The sequence below is a fragment of the Sphaeramia orbicularis genome, chromosome 16, assembly GCF_902148855.1.
Source record: "Sphaeramia orbicularis chromosome 16, fSphaOr1.1, whole genome shotgun sequence".
NCBI lineage: Eukaryota > Metazoa > Chordata > Actinopteri > Kurtiformes > Apogonidae > Sphaeramia > Sphaeramia orbicularis.
Window position 1 is genome coordinate 47,438,639 of NC_043972.1, and position 13,417 is coordinate 47,452,055.

Below are 13,417 nucleotides of genomic sequence, written 5' to 3' on the forward strand. Positions count from 1 at the left end.
ACCCAGACTCCTGCAAAAAGATGATCGGGATCAGTCTCATGGAACCAACAGTTGAAGAGTGAAGATGAAACTGATGATAAATTTGATTTAATAACCACATGTATTTTTTATTAAAACAACTATATTTTCACACTTATTTATGTATATTTCTTTAATTATCACATTGATAATATATTGTCTAGCACATATTGTATAAATTGCTGCTTTAATTTTATCTTAAAGCAACACCATGGGACTTTTGCTCACGGGGTCCCCCTAAAGTCAAAAAGCAGTATTGTCTGTAAAAACTGTTGTATCTCGGTAATGTTTGTTGACAAGCCATTGATGCTGGTAAACTTCCTGAGGCAAAACAGGAGACATACTGATAGAAATTTGCTACGGTCTTCCTCAGTGAGACATGATTAAAATCACCCAATATAAAGTTCAGAGCATCCAATGAGATAATCTGCGATCTTTGTACAACATCAAATATTGTGCAGGAGGCTGAACCGGCGTTTCCTTTTGTAAAGAGAAACTTAAAACACGTTACTAATTCCCCTAAGTTTCCCGCTGTTGTTGTTGTGTCATTTACCTTTTCTCTACTTCCTGAAACTTTGCAAACTTTAATTTGAGAGGGCAGAATGTTTGTTTTTTTCCGACCCCGGCGCAGGTAAATTGGGCACGGAGACACTGACAATTCAATGTCTGGTGTATAGATTTATTCTCTGATAGTAACAGAGCTACAGTATACAGGTGTTGGACAAACTAATGGAAACACCTTCACCTCAAGATGATAATGCCCCAATCCATACAGCTAGAATTGTTAAAGAATGGTATGAGGAACATTCTAATGAAGTTGAGCATCTCGTATGGCCGGCACAGTCCCCAGACCTCAACATTATTGAGCATTTATGGTCAGTTTTAGAGATTCAAGTAAGACGTCGATTTCCACCGCCATCGTCTCTAAAAGAGTTGGAGGGTATTCTAACTGAAGAATGGCTTAAAATTCCTTTGGAAACAATTCACAAGTTGTATGAATCAATACCTCGGAGAACTGAGGCTGTAATTGCCGCAAAAGGCGGACCTACACCATATTAAATTATATTTTGTTGATTTTTTAAGGTGTTTCCATTATTTTGTCCATCCCCTGTAGTTCATTAATATACAGACATACCCCACCTCCCTGTGTTTTACCCGTTACTTCAGTATTGTGGGCCAGTCAGAAGGGGGTCCCAAAGCCATCAATGGTGAGATCAGAGTTGTGGTCCTGTTCGATGAGCCATGTCTCGGTGAAACCCATGGCACAACAGTCCTTAAAATCCTTTTGGAAGCAAACGTTCCCCTGGAGCTCGTCTCCTTTATTCCTTAAAAATGAACATAAACGTTCAAAAGCCAGAATGCCATACTCCTTACTGCCAGTCACTGTGTGCACATGCACCCCTCAATTACATGACATATGCATAAAGCAGTCAAATTTTGTAGTTCTTTTTGTGTAGGGGTACGGACCCAAACCCAGTAGTTGCATAGTGCCAGTGTAGGCAAGACAGATGCTCTGGAGTTATGACCAAAGGGCAATTAAATCTATTGTGAGTAGTTGTGCCATGAAAATGACCTGGAAAATATAGTTTGGTGGCTGAAAAAGTCTGTTGTGTTGGTTTGAGTGTTTTATTATGTATATTTGGTATATGTATTCAGAGCTATATATGTTTGTATATTTTTATATTTATATTTCTGCATTCGCTTCCTGTTGTGCAGAGAATAGACTTTAAAACACCTCTGCACCTGTATAAGTCTCTCCATGGTCTAGCAACAAAGTACATCTGACATGTTGGTCCCATATGAACCATCTCGGACCCTGAGAACCTCAGGGACTGGTCTTTTGCTGGTGCTCAGAGTCAGAACTAAACACAGTGAAGCTGCATTTCAGTTCCATGCAGCTAAACTCTGGAACAGTCTTCCTGATGACGTGAGACAGGCCTCTACTGTGACAACGTTTAAGTCCAGGCTGAAAACAGCTCTAATCAACTGAAAGGATTCTATCTGTACTCTTTTACTTTTTTTTCCTTCTCTTTCATTTTAATTGATTATTATTCATGTTTTGATTATGTTTTAATTGTAATTGTGTGTTTTTAACCTGTCTCTTTCCCATTTTTGTAAAGCACTTTGAATTGCCCTGTGTATGAATTGTGCTATACAAATAAACTTGCCTTGCCTCTTTTATTTAGACCTTTATATACAGACCTGACCAAAATCTTAAGACCAGTTGAAAAATAGCTAGAATTTACCTTTTGCACATTTGGGTCTTAATGAGGTTTTAAGTAGAGCTACAATATACAAAAGCAAGAAGGGGGAGTGAGACAAAAAGCACTTTGAAAAAGTAATTTATTGAAAACAACAAGTAAACTGAAATAGGCTGTTTATCAGCTGATCAAAAGTTTAAGACCATCGCTCAAAAAATTACAAAAAACTCTCCAAACCAGAACAAAAAATTTTCTCAGTAGGACTCAGTAATGAGTAGCTCCACCGTTCTTGTTAATCACTTCAAAAATTCGTTTGGGCATGCTTGATGCGAGTGTTTCCAGGAGGCTGGTGGGAACATTGCTCCAAGTGGTGAAGATGGCTTCACGAAGGGCATCAACTGTCTGGAACTGATGGCCATTTTTATAAACTTCCCTTGCCATCCATCCCCAAATGTTCTCTATGGGATTTAAATCAGGGGAACATGTGGGATGGTCCAAAAGAGTGATGTTATTCTCCCTGAACAAGTCCTTGGTCCAGCGAGCTTTGTGAACTGCAGCGTTGTCCTGTTTTTAAACCCAGCTGTTACCACACAGACGAGGGCCCTCAGTCATGAGGGATGCCCGCTGCAACACCTGCACGTAACCAGCCGCCGTTTGACGACCCTGCACCACCTGAAGCTCCAGTGTTCCACTGAATGAAAAAGCACCCCAGATCATGATGGACCCCCCTCCACTGTGCCGGGTAGAAAACATCTCAGGTGGGATCTCCTTGTCATGCCAGTAACGTTGGAAGCCATCTGGACCGTCAAGGTTAAAATTTTTCTCATCAGAGAATAAAACTTTTTTCCACCTTTCAGTGTCCCATGTTTGATGCTCCCTGGCAAAGTCTAAACGGGCAGTTTTGTGGCGTTGCAGGAGACGAGGTCTTTGAATTCGTTTTTTTGTTTTTGAAACCCTTTTCCCGCAGATGCCGTCTGATGGTTATTGCGCTGCAGTCGGCACCAGTAAGGGCCTTAATTTGGGTCGAGGACCACCCTGTGTCTTGACGGACAGTCAATCGGATCCTCCGGCTCAGCGCAGGTGTAATTTTTTTGGGTCTACCACTTGACTTTTTTGTTCCATAATGCTCAGGATCTGTCAAAAAATTTAGAATGACTGTCTTACTGCGTCCAACCTCAGCAGCAATGGCACGCTGCGAGAGGCCTTGCTTATGCAGCTCGACGATCCGACCACGTTCAAGAAGAGAAAGCTTCTTAGCTTTAGCCATCAGGAGGGCATGACCGTGTGAATGCCCGACAGAAAATGAGAATTTTGAGCAGATTTTGGCTTTTATAGCCTGCGGTCTTAAACTTTTGATCAGCTGATAAACAGCCTATTTCAGTTTACTTGTTGTTTTCAATAAATTACTTTTTCAAAGGGCTTTTTGTCTCACTTCCCCTTCTTGCTTTTGTATATTGTAGCTCTACTTAAAACCTCATTAAGATTCAAATGTGCAAAAGGTAAACTCTAGCTATTTTTCAACTGGTCTTAAGATTTTGATCAGGTCTGTACACTGCCCAGCAAAAAAAAAAAAAAAAAAAAAAAAAGTTTCACATGCAATATTTGGCTGCACCACCTTTGGTGTTGATGACAGGAGACATTCACTGTGACATCCTTTTTGCCACATAATGCTTATGTAGTGTCACAATAAGGCTCATAATATTTTTTCCATGGCGGAGGTAACTAGAAGCACTCGGAGAGCGCAGACCTCCGCCAAGGCTGATCAGTGGCCCCCCCCGTGGGCCCCCCCACCCCCGATCACCACCAAAATTTAATAATTTCTTCCGTATCCCATTTCCAACAAACCCTGAAAATTTCATCAAAATCTGTCCATAACTTTTTGAGTTATGTTGCACACTAACGGACAGACAGAGAAACAAACAGACAGACAAACAAACCCTGGCAAAAACATAACCTCCTTGGCGGAGGTAATAATAGAGTTTTGATGGTAATAATGGAGGCTGATAAAGTTGGCATTTCCTTGCTTATACATTTCAGGTGTGCTGTCTCCTGCATGTTCTCCATAGTTACATACATTTTTGGTTATTGATGATGGAGAATCGCACTGCTGCATCAAGTCTTTGTCACATCCCAAATTAGACTCTAGACTTTATGGAGGCTAATCCATGTGTGAAAATGATGTCTCATTCTCCCTGAACCATTCTGTCACAAGCCTGATGATCCTGATTAATCCTGGCATTGTCCAATCTTTTTGACATTAAAGATAAGCATATGCAGATTTCACACAGCATTTGAGTTCAGTCAAAGGATATGGAAGCCATGTTGTTGACAGTCTATAATCCAACAGCAGAAGGATGAGGAGAACGCTAACCTTCACATAAACAGAGTCATTCTCCCAGTGCTGTGTGTAGGACACACTTCAACATTCAACTCAACATTTGAACCTGTGCTACACACAACATTTCACACTCCTTCATCAACATAACCTGTTAGAAAGCAGTAAAATAATGAAAGAAACTATACATAAGTGAGTCTATGTTTTAATAACACTTAAGAAACACCCAGTGATGCACATGAAAACACATCAAATCAAAACAGTCATATTTCAGTGATACAGACGTGACAATAACATGGCCTGAACTGATAACTGGAAAAAAGTTACATTAAAAAGTAACTGAACCAGTAATTTGCAGATGCTGTTAAAGGGTCATTATGGTAAATACTTTTGTCTCGTGTTTCAGGTCTACTTTAGATTTAGAATTAGAATAAAACAAGGTGATAAATGGAACATAGAACAACATTACATGACAAAAAGTTTGCATCGGTTCCATTGATGTCTTAAACTGATAAATCAAGTGGTTCTTCTTTATCACACATTCATCTGCAGTTCAACGCATTTTCAATCAAATCAAGCACATTCTGCAGATCAGGGTTAGACCAGCGTAATAATGATGAAACCAGTTTAATGTGATGGAAAACACTGGACCAGACCAGTACCAGACTGGACCACTAGATGGAGCACTGACTCGTTGCAATGTCATCTGACACTCAGGGCGCTTTCACACTGCGTACCCGAGTCCGTACCGTACTTTGATACATCCACAAGCATGCATCACGGCCTGTGCTCGAGTACAAGTGGGTCCTACAGGGCCAAAACAGTAGGTGGCGGTGTGGAAGGAATTCTGTCGCTATCCAACAAATGCAGAAGCCAGAAGAAGACAAACCCTTACCTACCTGTTAGCCTGTTTGAGACAAAGAGAAGAAGAGTGACCTTCGTTGTCCCTGATATATCACAGATTGGTTCAGTTGATAAGGCAAGCCTAAGCCAAGTGGATCCAAAGCTTTTCAGGAGACAACAAGAGCACCGTCCATGGTCTCATGGTGATTAACCCACTTCCATTGTCAGAATGGTTATTAGGTCACTTCCAGTCTCGGGCATGGATCGCTTTCACACGGCAACGTACCATGCTGGAGTCCATGCAGTCCATACCCAGGACTACCTTCTCAACTGGACTTAGGTATAGGACTCAAGCATGGAATGTCTGCATTCACATGGATAAAAATAAGCGGAATTTGGGATCCAGCACACTCAGATACAGACTTGAGTACGCTGTGTGAAAACGCCCTCAGTCTGTCATGTCTCCTTTGGTGGTAGTGAACTTCCTCCTAGACTGGAATGTGATCTCCTTCATGTTGTTGGCCTCAGTTGGGGACTAAACCACTACCAGCTCATCAGTCACTCTGTTGTTCATGTTGTTCATGATTGATACAAAACCACATGAATTCAGGACTCTGATGCCTTCAACAAATGGTGTTCTTCAGGTTGTGCAATAGTTCATTTACATATGCACAGTTGATGGAAAAAAAACAAAAGAGTAGAACATTTTGGGGGATGACCTTAAACTGCACAGAACAACTGTGGAAAATTCTTACAGGAGTAGCTAGTTTTATTTGTGAACAATGAACAGGTGTGAACCCCAACCAGCAACAGAATCACAACAACTGACTGATTAAACGTCCACAAAGTCAATCAGAAGTAGTATCCCCATTGAAACCACATCCTTGCTGACCTCCACTTGTTTAAGTTTACATACTGTGTCAGGTTGAGGTTCTGTAACGTCACTGTTTTGTGAAGGTGGTGCATTAGAGCATACTTCTTTACTTCGAGGACAACAAAACACAGCTTTCAGTCTGGTGTTTCTCTTCACATCTGGACTCTATGGAGCCAGATCTGGAGGTTTTTAAGTTTGATGTTCTTGTCAGAAGAAGTCGGCGGTGCTGGTTCAGACACTGTGTTTCTTCTTGTCATCATCATCATCTGATGCTGAGGTACTTTTTGGTCCAGACATTGATGATTCACATCTGTGCTGATGATAGGAGAGAGCAGAGGATCAAGAATCTTTTTTCACATCTGTAACACTCAAACTGTTCTGGTGCTATTTTGTTTCTTCTTGTTTCTAGAACCTTTTTGTAACAATTGTTCAGTTTTTGTCCTTTGTGGAAATGTTTGACACGTTCCTGTTTAGTACATTGTGAACCTGTGATAAAAGATCTGTCACAAAATCTACACTGGTAGGATTTTCTACAGTATGGGTCCATTGGAGACACTTGTAAGAGTTGGACGACAAGAGTATCTTCATGCACTTATCATATGGGTAAATCAACTGCTTGTAGTGACCATGATGGTGAGAAAATAACTCAGACAAAGCTCTGAAAGTCTTTCCACACCGGTCCCAGTTTTAAGATCTTTCTCCACTGTGGATGCGTAGGTGTATTTTAAGTTTACCTATTTGGGTGAAAGTCTTCCCACACTGATCACACTCATATGGTCTTTCTCCACTGTGAATGCGTAGGTGTGTCTTAAGGTCATTCATGCGGGTAAAAGCCTTCCCACACTGATAACAATCATATGGTCTTTCTCCAGTGTGGATGCGTTGGTGGATTTTAAGGTCACCCTTTCTCATGAAAGCCTTTCCACACTGGTCACAGTCATATGGTCTTTCTCCTCTGTGGTTGTGTAGATGTGTTTTAAGGCTACTCATGTGGGTGAAAGACTTCCCACACTGGTAACAGCCATATGGTCTTTCTCCACTGTGGATACGTTGGTGTGTCTTAAGATCATTCATGCGGGTGAACGTCTTCCCACACTGGTAACAATTATATGGTCTTTCTCCTCTGTGGATGCGTAGGTGTCTCTTAAGGTTACACATTTGGGTGAAAGTCTTCCCACACTGGTCACAGTCATATGGTCTTTCTCCAGTGTGGATGTGTTGGTGGATTTTAAGTTCACCCTTTCTGATGAAAGTCTTCCCACACTGGTCACACTCAAATGGTCTCTCTCCGCTATGAATGCGAAGGTGTATTTTAAGGTTATCCATTTGGGTGAAAGTTTTCCCACAATGCTCACAGTCATATGGTCTTTCTCCTCTGTGGATGCGTTGGTGTCTCTTAAGGTGATTCATTTGGGTGAAAGTCTTCCCGCACTGGTCACAGGTGGGTCCTCCATCCATGTTGGCTGGAATCAGGTGACCTTCGCCAGATGCAATTTTTATGTTTCACTTAAAATTCACCTTTGGCTCCTTCCTACATGAAAACACAGAGAAAAAGAAGCCGTGGTTACTGAAATGCAATGGAATGTAAAACAAACACATCTCTTAAGGACCAGATTAAGCAGACAAAATTAACTAACTAGGTAATCGACAGGACATTTTCAAGAAAACCAGTATTTAATAGTTTCTCCTTAAGAGACGTCTTTCCCCTATGAGACCAGAAAATAACAGATAACAGTAATATTGAAACATGTTGAAAAATGTCAGGTTCTCTCCAGTGCTGGATTCTTGAAATAGTTATAGAATCACAAAACCCTGCAAAAACTATTTAGTTAGGTCATTGAAAATAAAGTAAGATCAATTCATTGTATTGTTAGGGTCCAAGTGCTAAAAATTGACTGCAAAGACCCTGTTGTATGTGAAATGTTTTCTATTATTATTAGAGCTCCAACGAGTGCTCGAGTAATTCAAACGATTTGAGTACAAAAAATCCTCAAATAATTTTTTTTTTCCTGGAGTATTTGTTTAATTATTAATTTTGTTAAGCAGCTCCAGCTTGGACTGCTGTTGACCGCCGGGTCCCGCTTTGGCACACACTGAGGCAGCACACCCAGACACACACCCTCTGAGTGAATCAGGGGAATGAGCAGCGGCCCCGGTGAGGAACGAGCTGTTCATCCACGTAGGTGTCATCGCTGAGGTTGAATATCAGGGGCAGCCACCCTGTCCACCTGTCTGAAGGCTGCTGGCTTGTCCGCGCTGCGACGCCGCAGCTGGAATAGCCGGTCATCAAACCGAATTGTGACGTTGATGGGTTAGAATTACTTGATGAAGCTAAACACAGACCAGCCATCTGTTTGTTGTTTAAAAGTTAATTAATTAAATAAATACATACATACATAAATGTGATTACTCAAATAATTGCTGAAATTTTAGGTAGAATACTTGACTTCAAAAAGAATTGATGGGTGCAGCCCTAATAATAATAATAATAATAATAATAATAATAATTATTATTATTATTATCATTATCATTATCATTATCATTATCATTATCATCATCATCATCATTATTATTATTTTATAGTTTTGTAGGAATTTTTGAGGGCCTGAATATGTGAAAAAAAGTCAATACTCTTATTCTACAAGTGAAAATTGATCCAGATTCAACTATTTACTCATGAGTTCATGAAACAATTTCTTAATTCATGACAAAACCTCAGAACTAGTCATGCCGCCATGATCATATGATGTCACATAAGGTCACCAACTTGAATGTACTGAATCATCAACTTGTTAAGGCTTTTCTGACCAAATTTGAGATGCATATGTTCAACATACACATCAACACACCAAAACATTTATTGGTACTAATAGGTGGCAGTAGGAGTCAGATTCAATATTGTCATGAAGGGGTGAGTGCAAATAAAATCTCAAGCCTTAAAATTTTTCTTCAGGTCCGGTCATGAGAAATGGGTTGTTGGTGGGCCTATATCCAGAAATTCGCAAGTCTGCATAGGAGCAAATTAAGAAATCATAGGCCCCTGAGCAAGAAAGTCTAGTGGCCCCTCAACCACCCAAGTCACATTGAATCCACATCATGTAAAGAGGGGTTGGGGGCCCTACCCTGAAAAAATTTAGAAAATTATAGCACTTGAAGTGCCTTTTCATGCAATTTCAGATGGAAACCACTTGTTTGAGTATTGCACAAATGCAAAGCAATTCTGCTCATTAATCTACCATTGGATGTGCATTAGGAAGTATGAGCTGAGCTTTCAACAGTGATGTAATAAGGCTTGGTTTGGGCTTTCACTTCCCCATAAATAAGAGGTCGGGGCCAAAACAACATTAATACATATAATCTTTTTTTTTTTTTACTGCTGTTTAATTCACATTGGACAACTAAATCTATATCTAGAATCACTGGGAGAGAGAGTGAGTGAGTGAGTGAGTGAGTACCCTAAGAGAGAGAGCGAGAGAGAGAGAGAGAGAGAGAGAGAAAGAGAGATATGTCGCTGTACTTATTCCGCTCCCCCCCCCGTGTTACTACTTCATTTTCAGTTTTACGGCCGTATGGTTTTCGAGTACTAGTCTTGCAGTACAACACGGACCACAACACCCCTACTCACCCCCCACCCCCCCTCTCGTTTCATTGAGAGTCCCGAGGGTAACCCGCTAATCTGCATCACTACTACAGACATATCACAACAGATCATAAGGTGGTAAAAATCCTCCATGTGACGTATGGCTAGGGTCAGCTTCATGTGGTGAAAGTATTTTTTTACTGTTGGTCACATATTTCAATAAGCGTGAGCATAATGTACAAAAACAAACACCCCCTTGTCTTAATCACTTACACCAACTGCTGTAAGGCTTTCCATCCGTTCCCACCTCCTCTATTCATGCCCAATGCCATTTATTTTTCAGTCCCATGAACTTGCAGGATGTCTTCACCGGTCTTCATCTGCTTGCCTTCCATCTCTACAACCATCACCACATACAGTTGGCTACTCTGAAGTTGTCGGCTCGGTTTGTTCATCTCCACAAGAGCAGCCCCCTCTCCACTACCGATTGGCTAGTAGCCGTAATTGAACTTCTTGGGAGTGAAAGCCATTGGTTGTAAATATGTAAATAATATTAAATTTTTTATTCAAATTATTTATTTACATGAATATTTATATAAAAACCAAACTTCTTATTTTTGTCTTTATAGTTTCATTTTCATTCATTTGTGGTTTTTCTACCTGTCATTTTCTCTGCAATTGCTTGTTGTATGTTGCTTCTGTTAATTGTGAAATTTTGCCGTGGTGGGATAAATAGTTTTATCTTAATCTTAAGTTTGGTGCTGACTGGACAAAAGACTGTTGAGTTTTAATAGCTTGTTTTTTCTTGCCACCTCATCTTGAACTATGGTGGCCCTGAAGGGCAAATCACAATGACTAATTGCAAAGCACACAAGAACAAGAAAGGCACACAAGAAAAAAAACATACACAAGAAAAATAAAGCATCAAGCGCTCCTGTCACTTTTTATAGATGATATCAATTTTATGACAAAAATGTACTAACTAAATCATACATGGTGCCCTCACACCTGATCTCTTCCCTTTATCATTGTCTTTATCCTAAAGAGATTATGATCAGGATTACAACCAGATACCTTACTCTACCCGTATCACCAAATGATAAAGAAACAAATTTTAAAACCTTAAATGATGTCTATAATTGTAATGAGTTTCTGAGACAACGATTTATCATTGATAAAAACAACTGTGTTTTTTGTAACTCTGACATTGAGACTTTAGAACACTTGTTTTTAACTGCACTTATACCAGAGTGTTCTGGGAAGAATTTGAAGACTGGATATCAGAAAAGGACACTCAATTGCCCAAGCTGGAATACAAAGACATTAAGTATGGAGTTATAAAACAAAACAAGAAACAGGAAATGATGTATAACACCTTAATTATAATTGGCAGTTTATCCACAGATGCAGATTCATGAAGAGTTACCCACTGTTCTTAGTTTATATGAATAAAAAAATTTACTTTAAAAAACACTGAAATGTATCAAAACCAAATAAGCCTTGATTGTTTATGACAATCTGAATGTACTGATTTCTGATTAGACCTCTGACTTTTATTTTAGTTACTTATTTTTTGATACATATACTGTTCTATGCAAATATGCTGTAAATGCTCAGTCTGGAAAATAGTATTTTTCTATGGAAATCTTTTGAATGTAATGCCAGAATTTCATTAATAAAGTTGGGGTAAAAACTAGCAGTGAGCGCTAGCAGCTCCATAGTGCTAACCTCTCTGCCTCTGTTTCTCTTCTCCATTGCCGGTTTCCCACTCACTCACTCACCCTCCTTGGACAGTTTTCTCCTGTGCTGTCCTATCCAGTCGGACTGTGGAACACTTGACTCTGCTGTGACTCTCCTCCACCTGCTTGTGGGACTGCTGGCTGTGGCTATCTCCGGACTAATGGTGCGTTCGATGTTAGACTACTCCATCTCACAACTGCTCAAAACCAAGAGGAGGAGGAAGAGAAGGGAAAAAAGCAAGACAGTGGTGAGCGGAACAAACAACAACCATTAAATACAACAATAAGTGACTAAATGCTGCTAGTCTAGTTTCACTTGCATTACCATCACAGTCTTTCTTCTGGTTGATCTGACATGTAGGCTAACAATAACATCAGTTAATTTGGCTATCAGAGCAGTGTGTGCCCAGCTGACCGTGACCTCACTGAATTGAGTGTGTGCGCTGGCCGGGAGTGAATCAAACACCAGGAGATGACTTTAGCTATCAGGCTGGAAGAATATAGCTAGAAGCTAGAAGCTGCAGACAGTGTATACTTCATAACAAGACGTGATATTGTTACCGCAATCAGCATGCCATCTTCTAGTTATTATCTATTGATTTTCAGGACACTAGTATGGTTTGAATCGAAGGGGCTAAACTGCTCATTTGGACATTCTGAGGGGCTAACTGTCAAGCTGTGAATGCTCGCCAAAGTTATGATATTTAGATGTCAAGAAATTTTGGATTCTAAACTAGTAGGCTGTGGTTTTGTAAATTGTTGGGCTACATGCTGCGTCTGTGTATTTTTCAAGTGTTTCATCTCTGCATAAGTCAAGTAGTTTTATGATATTTGAACATATTTTCAGTAGCCACTGCAGGTTTAGCACAAGTGAAGTCGTCTATTGAAGCTATTCCATTGGTCCTATTATAAACAATGAAAAGTATGTTAAAGAAGAACAATCATAGGTTGAATTTGAAGATTCATTACTGTAATATATATTTATATGATCTGTCCTTCAAAATGCTGAGATACTCTTATTAGAGGGTGGGGTCCCTGTGATTTTTTGCTTAGGGTCCCAACAGAGTCTAGAATCACCTCTGAGGAGTTGTATCACTGAAAACATCATGAGACTGACCCGCTCTAGTGGAATGAAAATTGCGAACTATATTCTAGCCTGCTTCCACCACTTCAGAGTAGGGGAGTGCCAATTCATCGATTATTAGATTCATTGCAATGCAACATGTGACAATTCAATAACGATTCATAAATGTTCAAAAATGATTATTTTTCATTATTGCTAAATGACAGGAACACAAATGCAGCGCCCGACAGGAAAATAAAAGTGGCACATGCCGCCCGGACACCTTAAGGAACGTACCAGGGGGAAAACAGTAAAACCAACTCTGTTTGGCTACAGTTACAGAGCATGAGATTCATCCAACGGGTTTAAAAGCTAGCGTTTGGAAGCAGGGCTGTCATGATGTGGACACTGGAGCCCAGATACAAATTTCTGAACCGAAAGTATTTTGCCCAGAAAGCAGTTCCCGAACTGTACAATGAGACCAAAACCAAAGTAGTGGAATCACTGAGGAAAGCATGTAGGATAACTGACATGTGATGCATGCTTTGATTGTGGATAATGAAATCTTTAGTTTGTTATGGGATTTATGCGGCTCATTGAGGATTTTGTTTGGATATCATTTATAATGACTGAATAAGCTAGTGCTTGTGTTGGTTCAGATTAAATTAGCTGTTTTCTACAGTTTTCTACAGAAGCATGTGTGTGGGGAGGGTGTGAGAGTTTGAGTGGGTTCCTGGGGAGCTTTTGAGGGGCCAGAAAACAC

The 13,417-nt window shown here is 40.1% G+C and overlaps 4 protein-coding genes across 16 annotated transcripts in view; 2 read left to right on the forward strand and 2 right to left on the reverse strand.

Annotated features, from left to right (window-relative positions):
- Positions 1-13,417, forward strand: part of LOC115435617 (aldehyde dehydrogenase, mitochondrial-like) — a 534,672-nt gene that overhangs the window by 190,086 nt on the left and 331,169 nt on the right. The window lies entirely within an intron of this gene.
- Positions 1-13,417, reverse strand: part of LOC115435619 (zinc finger protein 664-like) — a 493,117-nt gene that overhangs the window by 154,527 nt on the left and 325,173 nt on the right. The window lies entirely within an intron of this gene.
- The window catches only part of LOC115435629 (zinc finger protein 239-like), a 72,205-nt gene that overhangs the window by 13,805 nt on the left and 44,983 nt on the right, over positions 1-13,417 (forward strand). The gene's annotated exons all lie outside the window — the stretch shown is intronic.
- LOC115435635 (zinc finger protein 239-like) overlaps positions 6,389-13,417 on the reverse strand; it is a 37,463-nt gene continuing 30,434 nt past the window's right edge. For 4 of the 11 annotated variants that reach the window (XM_030158189.1, XM_030158187.1, XM_030158190.1 and 1 more), the window contains exon 2: positions 6,389-7,802. In XM_030158189.1, coding sequence (XP_030014049.1) covers positions 6,959-7,729 — 771 coding nt within the window. In that variant the 5' untranslated portion in view covers positions 7,730-7,802 and the 3' untranslated portion in view covers positions 6,389-6,958. Of the gene's footprint in view, positions 7,803-11,633; positions 12,452-13,417 lie in introns of those variants that run through there. The other 7 variants (XM_030158186.1, XM_030158185.1, XM_030158184.1 and 4 more) reach the window with 4 other exon arrangements.